General features: G+C 43.5%; 1 protein-coding gene across 2 annotated transcripts; it reads right to left on the bottom strand.

Moving 5' to 3' along the window:
* Nucleotides 1-290: 290 nt before the first annotated feature.
* On the bottom strand, nucleotides 291-19,220 carry PTGER1 (prostaglandin E receptor 1). 2 transcript variants are annotated; one of them, XM_073650892.1, is made up of 3 exons: nucleotides 18,904-19,220; nucleotides 17,183-18,049; nucleotides 291-858 (listed from the first exon to the last, which is right to left on the bottom strand). In XM_073650892.1, the coding sequence occupies exons 2-3, from the start codon at nucleotides 17,990-17,992 to the stop codon at nucleotides 613-615; spliced, it is 1,056 nt and encodes a 351-aa protein (XP_073506993.1). In that variant the 5' UTR covers nucleotides 17,993-18,049; nucleotides 18,904-19,220; the 3' UTR covers nucleotides 291-612. The 2 variants fall into 2 exon arrangements, with proteins under 2 accessions (XP_073506993.1, XP_073506992.1); XM_073650891.1 differs by having other exon boundaries at nucleotides 292-858; nucleotides 18,327-19,220.
* Between the last annotated feature and the right edge of the window lie 386 nt (nucleotides 19,221-19,606).

Below are 19,606 nucleotides of genomic sequence, written 5' to 3'. Positions count from 1 at the left end.
CTAAAGATGACCAGTCCGCTGCCCTGTGATGTCTGTTTTAGTTAACATTTGTACCTGCCATAAAATGACAATTCTGGAGCATTTTTTTTTTCTTAAAACTCTACTCTGTGCAGTTCTTCTGTTATCCATCCTGGAAATTAATCACTAAATTGACAACTAGTCATTATCATTCTCCTTGAGGATACGTCGCGTCAGAGACAATGGCGAAGATACCTGTCGAAATGCATCGCAAATCAGCCAAATAAAAGGAAATTGAACCTCTATTTTTTTTATTAGTACTAGAAAAGAAGAAGGTAAGATTAAACAGTTCCTGTGATTTCTCTTTTGTGAGTTACCAATAGCTGAGGCTCAATCTGTATGAAGGAATCGTGCAGAGCTGATACCTGCCAGCATCTGTGTGTACGGGAGTGTAGTTACTACAGTGGTCTTCCCAATATTACCCAAGCTCAGCCAGAAGGTAATAAGACTATCATACTTGTTGAGTGAGTCTTCGGTCATTTTCTATCAGTGTATATGTACAAGACATCTGGATTCATCTGCGAATACAAGGCCCGTTCATATATGCAGGGAGCTCCCTGAATTATGTCTGTACACTCTCTTCATGCATAGAGCCTATAAGTGGCTGATTTCACTGTGTCCCGAGCTCTGAAAGTCCCTCGGATCCCAACGAATTGGTTTCCCACCGCGAACACGTGAAACTCTCACAAAGATGCTGCAGAGGCGACGTAGGACAGAACGTCTGAGGAGGATGTAAACCCAAGGGTCCAAAATCTGGTTACATGAAGCCAAGCGTACCGTGAACAGCAGCCAATCTGGGCGAGGCAGGGGTGTGCCGGCCTGTAGCATCACCACAGAGACCTGAGGAGAAGAGGAAGGGGAAAGAATTTAGAATTGTGTCCTGACATCAGTTTTAGTAAATTCACGCATTACCCATGAAATCACATATTTTTGTAGAAATTTACTTTTTAGCGTTAATCTGTTTATTCTTCCTGGAACTGTATGAATAAATTGACAACTGTGTGTAACCATTTACCTTGTCAAAGGGGCGTGTCCCTATAGAGTCTGACACTGTCAGTACTGATTGGACAGTACCAGACTGTATAGAGAAGCCCCCATTGATAAGGGGAACTGTAATGCCCAATTATCAATATAGATATAGATATCTGGAATTACATTAAAAAATATATATATATATATGTATAATATTTTTCACTTGGGTTAGGCTTGATTATCCCTTCCTGAACCCAAAGGCATAGCTTTACGTGAAGCAGATGTTCCCAAATCCATGCATCAGAATTGGACCAAAGCACAATCTGTAATATAAATTATACATGTTAAGTGGCCCCCTCTTTGCTTTTCATTTTTTCTCATCACCTTCCAAGTGCTATAATCGTTTATTTTTGGGTTGATGTACTATTATTGGTAAAATTTGGGGTCCCTACGACTTTTTGGTCTCTTTTTATTCAATTTTTTGGTACACAAAGTGACCATAAAATACCAATTCTGCCATTTTTATATATTTTCTTTGGTTTGGTGTTCATCGTTTGGGATAAATATTATAATATTTTCTTAGTTTGGACAATAATGCTCACTGTGTTGGCAATTTTTTTTAAATTTATTTATGTATCTTTGATTATTTTCCATTTTTATCAGTCTCCAAAAGAGTACTTGCACCTGTTATCGCTTGTACAGTACACAGCAATGCTGTAATATTGCAGTGTATTGCACTGGTTTGTTATAAAGACCTGCCACAGGTGTACAAGTGTAAGGAGATGGACAGATGAGAAGACTCAAACAGTTAATGCTTAACCGAGTGTCTACAAGCGAACACCTCCATCTGCTGGTCAAAGATGATAGGAAAAGGGAAAGACAAGAGAGTTAAATCAGCAGGAACTGAAGAGGGCAGTGAAGGGGAGGAGTCTGTGCCTGAACCTGTAGCAGGACGGATGAGTGAGGCAGTGAGGTTAGCTTATAGCCACCATTACCAGTGACCAGACCTGAGTAAGGATCCAAGTGACCAGACCCTTGTAAAGAATCGAGTGACCAGACCTGACTAAAAAAATCGGGTGACCAGACCTGAGTAAAGAATCGAGTGACCAGATCCAAGTGAGGATCTGAGTGACCAGACCTGAGTGAGGATCTGAGTGACCAGAGCTGAGTGAAGAATTGAGTGACCGGACCCGAGTAAAGAATCAAGTGACCGGACCCAAGTGAGGATCTGAGTGACCAGACCTGTGTGAGGATCTGAGTGACCAGACCTGAGTGAAGAATCGAATGACCAGACCCGAGTAAAGAATCAAGTGACCAGACACGAGTGAGGATCCGAGTGACCAGACCCAAGTAAAAAATTGAGTGACCAAACCCTAGTAAAGAATCAAGTGATCAGACCCGAGTGAGGATGTGAGTGACCAGACCTGAGTGAGGATCTGAGTGACCAGACCTGAGTTAACAATTGAGTGACCAGACCTGAGTAAAGAATCAAGTGACCCGAGTGAGGATCCGAGTGACCAGACCCGAGTAAAGAATAAAATGACCAGACCCAAGTGAGGATACGAGTGACCAGAACCGAGTAAAGAATCAAGTGACCAGACCAGAGTGAGGATCCGAGTGACCGGACCCAAGTGAAGAATCGAGTAACCAGACCAGAGTAAAGAATCGACTGACCAGACCTGAGTGTGGATCTTACCAGTAAAAAATTGCGTGACCAGACCCGAGTGTGGATCTGAGTGAACAGACCTGAGTAAAGAATTGAGTGAACAGTCCCGAGTGACTAGACCTGATTAAAGAATAGAGTGACCAGACCTCAGTAACAAATTGAGTGACCAAACCCGAATCAGGATCCGAGTGACCAGATCCAAGTGAAACTTGGAAATGTGGGAATGTGGGATGTGAGGAAACTTCAACAGGAACTGAGAGAAGGTCCGAGTGACCGAGAACAGAGCTAAGTGGTCGGGGCCAGAACTGAGTGAGTGGGAGAAGAGAAGTGAGCAGATCATGTTAGCGGAACATTCGTGAGATCCAAGACATGAGGGGCAAAAGTACTGTGCACAGGGGACCGGGGCCGTGTTTCAGAGTACGGAGGCGGCCAGCGCAACGTGAACTAGAAGAGACCCACCAAGAAGGGACTTGTGGCCTAACGGTATATTAGCATAGACTTCCGATAGAGCCTGGACAGCGTGTGTCACTACCACCAGAGTGACTGGGTAATAATGGTGACGGATAAAGAGCTGACTGAGACGCACCATAGAACTGAGTGAAAGAATACAGACTCTTGTATCTATTGTAAATGTTCAGTGCTTTGTATAATAGGGTTTAATTGTAATAACTGTTAACGCTGCTTCTCTCTGAAGAAGTAACTTATGTTTAAATTGCAGAATATTTTATTGTTCTCTAATAATCTGCTAACCTTGTGTAATTTTGTATCCTAATCATTCAAATGACTGTGTAATAAATAATCGTTGGTTAAGTTACCGCTGTGTCCTCATCTTCTGCGCTGTTGCATTCCAAGGACCTGTTTACACAAGCATGGCAGACTCGGGGGTCTTCAGTAGTTTCCTGGCTGCCATCAACATTATCATGGCAGCCAGGAAACATCATTAGCACCCCATTTGAACTTCTTAAATGCCACTGTCACAAATGACAGTGGCATCTAAGGGGTTAAACTGCTGCGCTCGCAGCCGTTCAACTCAAGTGAGAGCTGTACAGCACAGCTGGCACCGTTGCTGTATGGAATGGGCCCAGCTCCTGAGTCCACTCCATACATGCAGTGTGCACAGGGTCTAGAGAGCTCTCTTGGACACAGTGGGCCCCTGCACTTTCCTGGATTCGACAGGCCCTTGTTGGGACCTTGTTATCGGTTCTGGAGAGGAACCTCGAAGCTTCAAGTTATGCCTCTGTCTGAACCTATTTTAAACTTCTATATTTTTCATCTTTTCTTGGTGGCATAATTCCCTTGGTACATTCAGACATAGAAGTACGTGAAATTACAAGTTAGACATGCTGAGCAACCTAAAGACTTAAGCATGGGAGCAAAGCTGTTAATGACAACTATGGTATGTTCTTTTGCGTGTTTTCTATGACATTCCTGGCCCAGTTCTGGATTATGTTATCCTTATTTATACTCGCGTTGCTGCTAGGTTCCCTGAACATAGGGATCCTGTATCATATATACATATCTTTGTTATTCTGGTCATTATTTTGTATATTTTGTACACCAGCCTGTGATTTGCTTTGCCCACCATACGCCTATTTTCCACCCCTTACCAGGCCTCCCGTTTTAGGTATTTTTTATCAATAATTCCTCTTTATCATTAATGAAGCGCTTTTATGAATATAGATTTATTCTCTTACCAATTATAAGACCCCTATTTTCTTATCAATTGTGAGACCCCTTTCTTGATGTGTGGTGGTGCGTTCCAATGTTGGAACGCACATCTTCCTTCCGGGGCAGGCGCACAGTTTCGCCGTGATTTGGCTGTGCGTTGTAGAATGCACCGGAGTACTTCTGGGCATGCGCATATCATATGAAGTGCATGCTGCAGCCCATCAGTGGTGTGCTCCAACGGTGAAGCGCACTCAGTATCTTCCGGTCATGTGCACAGTGTTTACTAATCAAAAGCGGGCTATTTAACTTGGACACTTAGCCAGACACACCCTGTTGGGCATACTATCCTGCTACCATAGCTCTATATCGGCTTCCTGATGAATCTTTTGGGGAAACGCATCGAGGCAGCTATTGATGATATGTACTGATAAGTATTAATTAATACTGAGGATATCTACTGATAAGTATTAATCTTTACTTTTATACCCTCATCTTCCCTTTACCTGTATTATCTGGTCCTGATTCACTTGGAACCATAGTTCACATAGTGGTATCTGTTATTATTATTATTGTGCCATTTATTCCACAGCACATTACATGTGATAGGGGTATACATAGCATAAACAATTACAATAGTCTTTAACAATACAAGTCAGCGACTGGTACAGGAGGAGAGAGGACCCTGCCTGCGAAAGCTCACAGTCTACGAGGGATGGGTGAGGATACAGTAGGTGAGGGCAGAGCTGGTCATGTAGCAGTATGGTGAAGCGAGGGTTACTGTAGGTTGTACACTTGTCGGAAAAGGTGGGTCTTCAGTTTCCTTTTGAAGGTTTCCACGGTAGGCGAGAGTCTGATGTGTTGGGGTAGAGAGTTCCAGAGTAGGGGGGAAGCACGGGAGAAATCTTGTATGCGATTGTGGGAAGAGGAGATAAGAGGGAAGTAGAGAAGGAGATCTTGTGAGGATCGGAGGTTGCGTGCAGGTACGCAAGTACTGGGAGACTAGGTCACAGATGTATGGAGGAGACAGGTTGTGGATGGCTTTGTATGCCATAGATAGGGTCTTGAACCAGAGTCTCTGGGCAATGGGGAGCCAGTGAAGGGATTAAGAGAGAGGAGAGGCCGTGGAATCGCGGGGTGACAGGTGGATTAGTCGGGCAGCAAAGTTTAGGATAGATTGGAGGGGTGCGAAAGTGTTAGAGGGTGGACCACAAAGCAAAGTAGTCGAGGCGGGAGGCCCCCTGTTTAAAAAGTTTGAGGACCCCTGGTCTACTGTGTCAAAGGCAGATGACAGGTCCAGGAGGAGGACAGAGTAGTGTCGCTTGGATTTGGCAGTTAGTAGGTTAGAGGTGACTTTAGTCAGGGCAGTTTCAGTGGAATGGGGCAGTCAGAAGCCAGATTGTCAGCGGTCAAAGAGGGAGCAGGAGGAGAGGTGGGAGGACAGTTCTATCTATATCTACTTATATAAGTTGTTAGGGTTATTTAGAGCATTATAGGAACAGCCGTCAAGGAGTGGGGCCACCACTATCGATTGAAACTAGGGTGCCATGGCTACGCATTAGGGACAAAAGCTAGAGCAATCTAATGCCATTTTTGTTTGCCTAGCTCTTTCATAGATTTTTATTAATCTAAATCAGGGGTCCTCAAACTTTTTAAACAGGGGGCCAGTTCACGGTCCCTCAGACCATTGGAGGGCCGGAATATAGTTTTTAAAAAAAAACTATGAACAAATTCCTATGCACACTGCACATATCTTATTTTGTAGTAAAAAAAAACAATACAGGAACAAATACAATATTTAAAATGAAGAACAAGTAAAGTTAAATCAACCGGTATTTCAATAGGTAGGTAACTGTACCCAATAGGCAGCATAGGTCTCCAATAGGCAGCATCGGTCCTCAATAGGCAGGTAAATATCCCCAATAGGCAGCATCGGTCCTCAATAGGCAGGTAAATGTCCCCAATAGGCAGCATAGGTCCTCAATAGGCAGGTAAATGTCCCCAATAGCTAGCATAGGTCCCCAATAGGCAGCATAGGTCCCAAATAGGCAGGTAAATGATTCCAATAGGCAGCATAGGTCCCCAATAGGCAGATAAATGTTTCCAATAGGCAGCATAGGTCCCCAATAGGCAGGTAAATGTCCCCAATAGGCAGGTAAATATCCCCAATAGGCAGGTAAATGTCCCCAATAGGCAGGTAAATATCCCCAATAGGCAGGTAAATGTCCCCAATAGGCAGGTAAATATCCCCAATAGGCAAGTAAATGTCCCCAATAGGCAGGTAAATATCCCCAATAGGCAGGTAAATGTCCCCAATAGGCAGGTAAATATCCCCAATAGGCAGGTAAATATCCCCAATAGGCAGCATAGGTCCTCAATGGGCAGGTAAATGTTCCCAATAGGCAGGCTGTTTCCCCCTTATAATGCCATATGCAGGCTGTTCCACCCCTTATAATGCCCCATGCAGGCTGTTCCCCCCTTATAATGCCCCATGCTGGATGCCACCCCCCATATAATGCCCCATGCAGCATGTCACCCCCCCATATAATGCCCCATGCAGCATGTCACCCCCCCATATTATGCCCCATGCAGCATGTCACCCCCCCATATTATGCCCCATGCAGGATGTCCCTTTCCCCCCATATAATGCCCCATGCAGCATGTCACCCCCCCATATAATGCCCCATGCATGTCACCCCCCCATATAATGCCCCATGCAGCATGTCACCCCCCCATATAATGCCCCATGCAGCATGTCACTCCCTCCATATAATGCCCCATGCAGGATGTCACCCCCCATATCATGCCCCATGCAGGATGTCACCCCCCATATTATACCCCTTGCAGGATGTCACACCCCCCCCCCCCTCATATAATGACCTATGCCTCCATACATTAAAAAAAAAAAAAAAATCCAATACTCACCTCACTTCTCACTTGCTGCCGCTGCTCTACTCTGGTCTGGACTCCAGCGTCGCGGCGGCGTCGTCCCGCTCTGCGCTGCCTGTGACGGCACTCGGGAGGGCGCGGTGTAAAGACGTCACCGCACCCTCTGACCTGAGACATTACAGGAAGCGCAGAGCAGGAAGACAGCGGATCTGCAGAGGCACGGGGAGAGGTAAGTATCCGCCTGCCGGGGCCCTGAGCAAGCAGGGGAGAAGGGCGGGCGCTGACACCGCTCTCCTCTCCTCCGCCCATAGCCCGGCGGGCCGGATAAAAGTCCTCCGCGGGCCGCATGTGGCCCGCGGGCCGTAGTTTGAGGACCCCTGATCTAAATACTTACATTATATGCATCTCAAAGAGTGGTGGGGTTGTTTTTGTCTTATTTACGTTTTATCTAGTCCAATGTTTTTAATGGATACCCAATAAACGATTGATTTTATACAAGATCTTTCTCTTTTGTTAGCTTTGCTTTTCTTTATGTTCCCTGGGAAACTTTGATGCCTGTTGTTTAACCCCTTTAGATACTCTCATCAGAAACAACTGCAGCGCCTAAGGTGTTTAATAATGGTGATTGGTTACAACTGATTATGGTTCCATGATGTTCATGTAGGGTATGTGTAGGATAAATGGGTAGGGGACATTCTGTTGTATATTTTCTGAATTTTCTGGAGTGATGTTTCTCGGAGAAGGAGATTACTTACGAATGTGTTCATTCCTTCCCTCGAGTATGACTAAAAGTACAAAAGACGCATATCTCAATTAACAGCAATAAAGTGTTGTTAGGCCCTCACGAATACTGGCAGACAGAATAAAAAACAGAAATTACAAAAGCGAAAAAAAAAAAAAAAAGAAATTACTTGTCCAGATTGAAAATAATGGGAAAAATTATGCTAACAATGAGAGTCCAAAGAAGCACAGATGGCAGAAAAATGGCGCCATACATCACCAGTCTATAGTCTTCTTGTCCCTGGCTGTCCCTAATTTCTGAGACTCAAACAAGACCATCTGTTACGGCTTTTCTTTGTGTATTTTACATTTAAAACCCATCAGCAATTCATGGTCACTAGAGACTCAGATCAGAATTAATAAAAAAAATACAGTCAACTACAGTAATGTCCTGTCGGATCTCCATGTACGAGCTTAGATCCCCGGTTCTGACTGCTGAAAAATTTATAAAGCAAACAGTGCTGCAAAATATATTTTATACAGAATGGATAAAAAATGGAGATCAGGAAGAGTCGGTATGAAGACTGTGAAAAGGTAGTGGCGAAAGTTGGGTATGGTCATCCACAGAGGAAGGAGGTAGTTGGCGTGACTTCCACCAAATTTATTTACAGGCACATCCCTCTTGAATGATTGATCTCATAAAAACAACCCCTGTCCATATGCCCCAGTAGTCATTGCAGCTCCTAGGGGTTACTACAGTGGCACAGGGGTTGCAGTTGCATCGGGGTCCTGGAGCTTGGAGGGGTCCAAAAGGTCACTTTCTTCTGTAGGAGAAGACAAATACTACTAAAGACCCATGATTGTTTTCAAGGCCCTGTTGGAGATTCATTGCGACCCATGAGCTACAACTTCTGGCTCCCTTCTTTCTATTACTCTTATTGGACCACACCTTTAATAAATTTTGCACATTTTCGCCTGTCGAACAGTAAGGAATTAGAACTTATGTCTGCTATGTGTAAATTTGCACCATTTTCATATAGGAAAATAACACAACATATTATGGTTCTTGGATGAAATGCATCTTATGGCTCCAAAGACGATACCCACGGAAGTGTTACTTACTCTGGGCTCCTTGGAAGACCATATTGGCAAGAGCCATATATACTTACACTACCAGATGATTGGCATATCGACAGGCAAAGCAGTCAACCAGTCTGCACCAGAACAGATTAGATGGAAGTTCTTTGTGACAATTTCCAGAATTTTCTCAATTCTAGAAGACCATTGACCTACACCTGGAGGTAGATTACGCACCATAGTATATGGCTGACAAGTAGATGGGACCTGTTTGATGGACATGTTTTTTGCATTAGCACCTGCATATTGGCGGAGTAAGTCCTAAACCAGGAGCAGATACAGACAGATGAGGGCCCCTATGCAAGAAGATAAGGGCCCTTTACAGCCCAATAATTCGTCATAATGCACAATTCCACATGTTTTGAAGGTGGATGTGGCTCCCTTACCTCGCCCCTGTGGGGCTGCCCAGGTTGCACCCATGGTATGTCCACCCTTGCCCTAAATATAAATAGTTACAATAATAGTAATATTACCCAAACAGGGCATTAGTCCAGCATGGAAATAAAGCAATATATAGGGTTAATGAGGGAAATATGTAAAGCATTGGATTTTTCCTCTTCCACATTCCTATTGACATAGAACGTGGATTATTAGAATAAATGACTGAACTTGAACCTCTATCACCTCTTCCACTATGTGTTCGTGCAGGAATGAGAAAACTCAGTAGGAAAAAGCACAGAGACAGGAGAGAGGGGAACATATATGGGGGGTAAGAAAAAAAGGTGAAGAAAACCAGAAGAGTGAAGGTGGCGACGCTGTCACAGCTCCGAGGGAAGAATGAAGAGACAAAGAAACAACATAAAAGACGAAACAATAGGCAACAAGTATTGAAGGTGGCATCAGGTCACCCGACAACAGACAAGACCCAACACCCCTATAGTATTAACCCTTTAATGACCAGAGATTTTTTTTTTTTTCGCACTTTCAATTTTTTTTCCCTCTTATTCCAAGAGTGACAACTTTTTTATTGTTTTCTCAAAATAGATGTATGCAAGTTTTTTTTTCGGGACGAGTTGTAGTTTTGAGTGATGCAATCCATTGTACAATATAATGTACTAAAAAACGGGAAAAAAAAGTGTGTCAAAATGATGAAAAAAAATGCACTTTCAAAATTTTTTTTTAGGTTTTGTTTCTATGGCATTCATTGTGCAGTAAAAATTACTTTAAGTAATGAAAAAAATTCAGAATTTTGACAAAAATTTTTGTCTCCATTTTCCGAGACCAGTAAAGTTTTTATATATATATATTGTAATGCAGCGACTTGCTGGCATTACGGTAATGGTCCAGGATGTGTTTTACCTGACCATGTACCTTCCCCCTCAGGTGACTGGTCACATGACTGTGACATAGCACAGGTCCTGCGCGCACAGAATGTCTGTCTGATCACATGACTGTGACATCAGCAAGATCCTGTCAGTGTGTGTGTGTGTGCACGGGATGCATATATAAACCCTGCTTGATGGGAGACAGGTGTGTTCTGTGAGAGAGGCGTAAGGCCTGTTCCCGTGTGTGTGGGACACCGACCGTGTGAGGCCTAGTGAGGCCGAGTGAAGCCTGGCAACCTGAAAGGTCGAGACTGGATCCTGTGTGGATGCTAGTGGCCTTGGAAGGCAGAGGCTTGAGGAAAAGTCCTGAAAGGCTATGTGCCCACGATGCAGAAATGAAGCAGAAAATTTCTGCAGCATTTCTGCATCTCCCTGGCAGAAAAAACGCATGCAGATTGTGCATGCGTTTTTCCTGCAGAATACATGCGTTTCCGCATGCAGATTGACAAGCGCTTTCCAGGCGATAGCATCACTTGGAAAGTGCTTGACAACTAGGTCACACTGTATAAATCCATGCAAACAGCATGGATTTATACAGTGTGAACAGTAAAAATTAAAACAAATAAAGCTATACTTACCCCCGAGGCCCCGGTGTGTGCTGCAGCGCTCGTTCCTGTCAGGTTCCCGGCTGCCGGCATATCGCGAGACAGAGCGGTGAAGGGCCTGCGGTCACATGACTGTGACGTCACCGCAGGTCCTCAAGCGATCTCTGGGAACTCCTTCAAGATTGTTGGAAGACCATTTTCGGTGACTTCCTCTTGAAGCTCATCAAGAGAATGCCAAGAGTGTGCAAAGCAGTCATCAAAGCAAAAGGTGGCTACTTTGAAGAACCTAGAATATAAGACATATTTTCAGTTGTTTCACACGTTTTTGTTAAGTACATAATTCCTCGTGTTAATTCATAGTTTTGATGCCTTCAGTGTGAATGTACAATTTTCGTAGTCAAGAAAAATCTTTAAATGAGGTGTGTTCAAACTTTTGGTCTGTACTGTATATATATATATATATATATATATATATATATACATATCTTAGTCCATCAGCGGTGGCAGTCTCTTTATATATACCTGAGTCTATCAACATTACCTGTCTCTTTATATATACTCCAGTCCATCAACATTGCCAGTCTCTTTGAACTTCTGTGAGGCTTCCAAAATAAAAAAAGCAAGACCTCAAGACTCTCAAAAGAGAAGTCAAATCTCAAGGGTCTCTCTGGAACTTCCCGGAATCTAAAGAATCTGAAAGGTTTCACGTGCCCCAGCATTTGAGGAGACGGGGAACAGGAATTTATAACTAGCAGAAAATGAAAGGGAAATGGGCACAAAAGGGCATGACAATAACAAAGAGCTTGCTAAATCCCCAAACTGCCCAGATACCAACGATGTAAATTCCAAGTATGTGTATATATCCCCCTTCTTTCTAGATTCATTTGCTAAGGATTTTAATCAGAGTCCTAGTTGACCCTGGATTTTTAAGTAATTGTGACTCTGCAGCTCCTACTACTAAGCTCTACCCAAATAAGAGAAAAAGAAGCAAAATATTGTGAAAACAAGTGATGCACCATAATTTGTACATTTTTGTACCCTTCATTACTAAACAATTTTTGCAGTTTGGCTGGTGGGGGGGGGCTATCCGGCTGAAAGAGGGCACTAACATTCATCAGGCAGGGCCACCATCTTCCAAAAATTGATACATGGTCCTGTTTTTATGCTCACAGGCTAATAGTTGTCACGGGTGTGTCAGATGCGACAAACAGTCGCCCTGCAGTTGGTTGCAGAAGATCTCTTCGTTTGGCATTACAGACACCTTCTTAGCTGTTTCACTCTAGGACCCAGCGGCTACCTCCCTCCTGCTCTAATTGACACCCTAGCCTGGGTGTTTAAATAGTTTCACTTTGCAGCAGGAAGGTGCCGGTGATATTCACATGCTTCCTTGTGAACGCTTGGATCTATTTCAGATGCTTTCTACTTCTCTGGTGCTAGGAGGACGTTTAGAGTTATCTCTCTAAAGATGGCTCAAGCTAAGCTACTTTTCCCCGTGTTTGTCTCCTTTGTGGTCTTTAGTTGTTAGTGGGGATCGACTAGTGCTTATCCCCCCTTCCCTATCCAGGGCCAAGCGCTAGGAAAATACAGGGGTAGGTTCCTGTGTGGCAATTGGTGAAGAATCAATATAGGGATGGTAGGGGAGACAGGGTAATATCAGATCAGCCTAGGAGGTCTCCACTCCCCCCTTTCCCTAGAGTCTGGGCTCCCTTCCCCTCTTCCCTATGTGTTGCACTTAGTCTTTCCTACACAGTGCGTGACAATAGTAGGCGCTTTCAAAAGTGGACAGGTGTCATCATGGACACTATGAATCACCCAGGGCTACACAGCCCCATATGCATAAATCTGCAATATTTTTCATGTCCTGACACTTTTCTATCATACATAGTATTTTTCTCAACCTTCTCAACAATTTGGGCAACAGGTACAGTTTCATGGGACTGGACCAAATGGGCACTAGTCATCGCTTTAGGGCCACACACATTAATGAACTATCATCGGTTGTACTTTATTGGGCCACGTTTGGTCGGTACTTACCAATGCATACCAGGAACAGCCAACAAAACTTGCCATTTTAAAGTTTCGCTGACCTAGCCATGTAGCCATCACAATTTGGACCTTGTCAAAGTGGCTCAAATCTTGCCCACTTTTCTTGCTCTAACACATGAACTGGGTAAACTTTTAGTCAGGTGTGGGAAAATGCTGTAAAGTAAGAATGTGCTTAAATATAGAAATTAATAGTTAATAATGTAATAGTTAATAGTTTGTTTTATTAAGTATCAAAATGCAAAGTGAATAAACAAAAGATAAATCTAAATCATATCAGTATTTGGTGGCTGCCCTTTGCCTTTAAAACAACCTAACTTCTAGGTACACTTGTCATATGTACACAGTTTTTGAAAGAAAGTGGCAGGGAGTTTGTTCCAAACATCTTGGAGAACTAACCACAGATCTTCTGTGAATGCCGCTTGTACAAATTTTACACGCATGCCGCTAGGTTCAGATAGGGGCGAGACAGGTTACATGAATTCTTTGGAATCCTGAGGGAACTGTTACTCAGGGCGACCATAGAACATGTGCTGCAGCTTCTCTCAGGCACATAGGGGTATTGACCCTCAGGCACGGACACATAAGTTGTTTCACTTGGTGACCAGACACAATTGACAAGAGTCCTCATAAAGGGTAGAACAGTAACATTTAATAAGAAGCTGCACAGCCAGTGCAAGTTAAGTCTTATGAGCAACAGGCACCAGTGACAAACAGTACAGCTTCCTTAGTAGCACAGCAGTTCACAGTCTTCCCAGTAGTACAGGACAGTACAGTTCTAATGCAAAGGCACATTAATGAACACATCATTCTTTACAGCACAGTGAGATGGAGGAGGGGGGGTTGCTGAGGGAGATGATCCATGTGACACCATTTCTTCCAGTACTTATCTTTCTGCCTGACAATACTCTGCACTGTTAGTTCATGAACTCTACCTGACATGTGCTTAGCTTCACTCCTGACTTGAATCCTTTTCACTTGCAGGGGCGCTTCTGTGAGATACAGAACACACACACTACCTTTCTCTTCAGCTCCAGCCAGACAGTAAACAACTTCCCCACAATCCCCCTGGGGCTCTGCTAAAACACTCCCCTTCTCCTGTGATTGTGTTAACCCCTCTAGTTGCTGGATGCTTCTGGAGCACAACATTTCCTGTCTCATGTGCTTGTGTTACTTCTAAAAGTTTCTGAATGCTTTTAAAGCAACAGCACTACTTCTGCATGTCACACTCTGCAACAGCACTACTTCTGCATGTCACACTCTGCAACAGCACTACTTCTTCATGCCACACAAAACCTTCTGTCTCTTCATGTAATCTCAGACAGACGCAAAGATTTTGAGATCAGGGCTTTCTAGGGCCAAAACATCACTTCCAGGACTCCGTGTTCTTCTTTACTCTGAAGATACTGTAGTTTTGACACTGGCTGTATGTTTGGAGTTGTTGTCCTGTTGAAGAATAATTTTGGACCATTTAGACGCCTCTCTGATGTTTTGTAAGATGGATAAGGACCCTCCCCCATGCTTCACAGTTGCCTTTAGATACTCATTATTGTACCGTTCTCCAGTACTTCATTGAACAAACTGCCTTCTGTTACAGCCAAATATTTCACAGTTTGACTCATCAGTCGAGAGCACCTGCTGCCATTTTTCTGCAGTTCTGTTCCTATGTTTTTGTGCATAGGTGAATCGCTTGGCTTTGTTTTCATGTTAAAGATGTGTTTTTTAGCCACAGTTTTTGAATGATGAACACTTCTGGCCAGAATTCTTCAGACTGGTGTAACAGATCCCACTGGTTGCTGTGCGTTCTGAGCTGATGGCACTGCTGGACTTTTCAAATTTCGAAGGGAAATAAGCATGATGTGTCTTTCATCTTCTGCACTAAATTTCCTTGGTCAACCACAGCTTCCATGATCCTAAATGTTGCCCATTTCTTGGTGCTTCTTCAAAAGAGCGTGCACAGCACTTCTTGATAACCCTTCTTGGTGAAATCCTTGCCTGGGAGAGACCTTGCTGATGCAGTATAATTACCTTGTGTCTTGTTGTTGCCCTTAGTCTTGCCATGGTGTATGACCTGTGACATGAAACCTCACCTTTGTAGCAATTTTTTTTTCTGTTTACTAGCCTACTTTAAGGGGAATCTGTCAGCAGTGTTTTTCTATTTAATTTGAGAGAAGCAATGTAGGGACAGAGAGTCACTTGCTCAGCAGCTTGCTGTAGTTTCAATACAATCAGTGATATATCAGCAAAAGATTATCACTGCAGTGCTAGATGTCGCTAAGTCCTCACCATTGATTGGCAGTTTGCCGACAATGTACAGTTGTAGAGTGTATACGGGAAGCTGCCACTCAATGGTGTGTGCAGGGTTATACACAGCTCAGCATTCTGAGCACTGCTACATCTACAGCAGAGAAAAAAGTGATTCTATCAATCAAAACTGCGCAAATCAGCCCTGTAAGTGACACATTGCAGGAATCAGTCTCTCTGCCCCTACATCATGCTGCTCTCAGGTTACATAGCAAAACTTGCTGATTGAATTAGGTACAGCCTCCTACCCAGCTGTTTCTGTTTCAGTAAATACCAAGCTACATATGAAAATGACAATCATTATCACCTGTTCTGTGTAATTGGTTACTCATACACCAGACTATAATCCTACAAAATCCCTGACTTTGTCTAGAAGTATGGATGCCATTTTAAAGGCAAATGGCGATTACACCTAATATTGATGTCATTTAGATTTCTCTTTTGCTCATTCACTTTGCAGTTTGTTAATGGATAAACATAAACTATTAAGACTTCTGTTTTTGAAAACATTCTTACTTGACAGCATTTTTTCGACACCTGAATAAAACTTTTGCACAGTATTGCACATTTGGTATGTTAGGAATAAGGAGTCTACATTTTTGATGTCACAGATTTTCTGCACCATTTCTGCACCCATTAAGTAATATAGGTTACTTGCATTTTTTTCCCCCGAAAATACGCAGCAAAAACTCATGTAGCCTTATGGTGAGGAGTATGACTGCATGACCAGACTGTATCGACTTGGTCGTCTCAGCTTGCACCTGTTCACACTTGCTCTGTTTGGAGGTGCCGTTCAGTCTTTTTAATATTTGCAGGACCACACTAGAGCTGTGCTCCATATGATCTCAATCTGTATACATCGACCAGCTGCCTTAAACTAAATAACCGCGTTTTCCTCATTTGTGGGGGCAGCATAAATGGGACCTCTATCAGACATAAATATTTTATCCTGTTAATAAAACCTCTTTAAACTACTCTGTGATTTCCATGCCTGTCTCGTGTTATTATGTAATATAATGTCCATATCACCCATGCCCATTTTCCCCTACAAAGATATTAACCTATTGACCTCATAATATCTAAATTTGACTGACGTCCTGCGGTATTACGGCAAGGCACTGAAGTGTCGCACTTAGAATATTGCTCAATTCATTCCGGCAGTGTATACACTGATGTAGCAGAGTTGAGTTTGTCAGGAAACTGTTAACTTTGTGTATTATAGTAACTCACTCCAGTTACCCTGATGTAATAGGCTTACCTGTAAAGAAGTGAAGATCTCAGCTCTGCTACATTTAGATATATCTTGTGGTGGTCGTGCCTAATCTTCCAACTATTGGGCTAAATCATCCTGGCAACTGAACTTTCCTGTTCATATTTTTAGTAGGTATAGCATGATCTGCAGACAATCGATCTTGGGCCAAGGGGATCAGGAATGGGGACTCATATTTGGCACCTGGTAGGACTAATAGGTGTAGCTAGCCATTCAGACTGGGTACCAGGACCATCTGTCAGCCAAAACTTCTGCCTATAAAATAAGTTCTGGATGGTGGGATGAGGGTTTGTGGTGTTATTCATCTGTCTCGGCAGCCTAACGAGAGGGGATCATGGATCAAATTCATTGAGGTGATTGAAAGTCTATTGGGGGTTAAGATCTTGGTTTGGTGTTGCTCTCGTAAAGGAGGCTCCAAATTGGTTCCAAATTGAACTGGGAGAAGGTATCTTAGAAAGATTTGTCAAGCCCCAAACCGACACGGATTTGGTCATTACTTTTTCAGCGCTATAAAGTCTTTTTCTTAATTTAAAGTGGAGATTCATAATGTCAGGGATGTGAGAAGGATTCATAATACATCAAAAATACTATAGTCATGCAGAGAGAATAGGAACATAAAGGTCCTCACCAGTATTGGGCTCCAGCAAACGCAAGAAACAATGGTAATGGCCAACAGCTGCACCATCATCTCCAAGTCATGGGAACGGGCACTTCGACGCCTCCTTTTGCGATCTTCCCCCAAAGCACGTAAGATTCGAGCCCGAAGCAAGGTAACTCCAACTATCAAATTGCACACTAATGCAGCCACCAGTGATCCAAGACCAAGACCAGAGAATAGTAGGCAAAATCCAGGAGGATCCTGTAGAAAACACCAGGTCCCTGAAGGTTGCAGTCCATATGTACCATAACCAAGCAGCGGTAGAGTAGACACCAGGAGAGCTATAGCCCAAGCTAAACCAAGGCCAATCCGAGCACGGGTTTGGGTTACAACAGCTGAATGCCACAGTGGTCTTGTAAGGCCAATGCAACGCTCACATGCCATAAGAAGCCCAAGCAGTAGAGGAGAAAGTCCAAAAAATACCATGCAACCCCCAAGAAATTGACATCCAGCCATTGGTAATTTTCCATTAGAATAGAGCCATAGGACAAAGGATCCAGTTATGAGATGTCCAGCCAAGTCTGTCAAAAGGAGCCCTGAAGCCAAAAGTAGAAACTGTGCCCTTGATCTTCGAAGTCTTCGGGAGTGGGAGTAGGCTCGTGCCAGGATCCAGAGGCCCAGGGCATTTGATAGTGCCCCAATGGCCATGGAGAGGGATGGAAGAAGAGGGGTAGCTGTAGGTGGACGGGATGATGGTGGAGTAGAGTAGAAGGGAGAAGTTGGGGGAAAGGAAGGGAGCACAGTGGAAATGGAAGAGTTAGGGTGTAATGGTGGATACATCGGTGGAGAAGACAGGTTTAGTTAGGATGATGGAAAATGTTATAAATAATTGAGAGACTGTAGAAGAAGATGATAGAGTTGGTAGTAATTGTGTGACAATGAGAAAAAGATGGTGGATAAGGGAAGGAAGGTGGGATAGGAAAACAAAAAGGAAAACCAAAGTTAGTATCAGTATTGATAGTTAAATTCTACCCCTACAATGTACGGATGTAGCAGATACTACCGGTAATCAAAATAAATTACAGAAAATTACAATTAGCTCTGCTTCATTTCCAAAGAACAATTACTCTAATTTTACAACAGGTGTACCCAATCTCAGCACTTTGATACTCACCCCTGTGCGAGGTATCTTGAAGTCCCTTGTGTGACAATCCCGGGGTGTGTCTCTGGTTTGCCCACAGTCCATGATGTCTGGTTATCTCACTTCACACTGTCTAGTTATATAATAATGTAATGAAATGTCCTCCTGGACTGTAGTCGTGTCTCTTTCTGCTCAATGTCTTCTTAATATCAACACATCTTTTCTTATTGTGTCTTCATGAACTTGATCTGTCTGTGATGTCTCAGAGCTCAGTCTTCTGCGGTCTGTACTTCAACCTCCCTATCTCACATGCACTGTGTCTAATGCTTCCCTCATCCTCCCCTGGATGGTGCCTCCTCCTCTTTCCGAAAGGACCAGAAGAGAATAAAGGCTCAGAAATCAGCAAGAAGAACAAAGAAAGGCAAAACAGAAAAAGTTATGAGACTTGAGAAATATGAGAGACCCAAAACTTAGTTAAGGTCTACATATGGGGTGGAGACCAACATCTTCTACTCTTCTCCATGAGCATTGACTGTGAAATAAAAGGGTTAAAGTCATCTTCTTCATAATTATTATATGTCGTTTAGAGACGAAGATCCTATGTGTTCACCTGAGGTCCTACTGCTGGTATCTCCCCAGCTTCTCCACAGCCGCTTGCCCATAGTATTCGGCCTATGGCCAGTGGCTAGTAAATAAGTCTATCACAGAGTCTCATCTCTTAGTTTTCCGTCTCTATCTGCTTAGTTCTCGCTTCTGTCTTCTCTTGGCACATATTCATGTTTATCAAGACTTCTGGCCTTTGTATGATATCAAATATAACCCCCACCCCTCAGACACACTCTGTTCTGCGGAGAGGGTGCCGCTCCTAATAAGGCAGCAAATCCTTGGAGATTCCCCAATTCCGGGACCCTGGAAAACTTCATTCTTTGCACGCCTAGCCGTACTGAAGCCGTGGCAGTGACAGAGGTGTGAATATTAGGTCGCAGTCAGACGGCCGTGTAACATGGGTGACGATCACATCGCAATGCTAGGACTGGCAGGTGGTTCTCCTAACCCGAACGTGACAGCCTGTATTTCTATGCAGCTGTCACGCTCGGGTCAGGATAGCCGACGGCCAGTCCAAGCATTGCGATCGTCGTTCGTGTTACACGGCCGTCTGACTGCGTCATTAGGATACGACCTACAATAGGACAGCACAAAGCAGAAAATATAATAGAAAGGAGAGGGTTTTGCATGAGATCTGGAGAACTGTTGAGGCCTTGAAGGGGTTGTCAATTTTTTGTTCTTTTTTTTTATTTTAATGCTTGTATTTG

The sequence above is a fragment of the Phyllobates terribilis genome, unplaced genomic scaffold, assembly GCF_046119375.1.
Source record: "Phyllobates terribilis strain yellow unplaced genomic scaffold, ASM4611937v1 Scaffold_11__3_contigs__length_659146591, whole genome shotgun sequence".
In the NCBI taxonomy this organism is placed as follows: domain Eukaryota; kingdom Metazoa; phylum Chordata; class Amphibia; order Anura; family Dendrobatidae; genus Phyllobates; species Phyllobates terribilis.
This window is presented reverse-complemented; position numbering and strand designations above follow the sequence as displayed.

Coding starts and splice junctions, on each gene's coding strand:
- PTGER1 (XM_073650892.1), bottom strand. CDS start 17,992: ATGTATCCACCATTACACCCTAACTCTTCCATTTCCACTGTGCTCCCT. Junction 859..17,182: donor TTTGCTGGAGCCCAATACTG/GTGAGGACCTTT, acceptor TCTTCTCCTCAG/GTCTCTGTGGTGATGCTACA.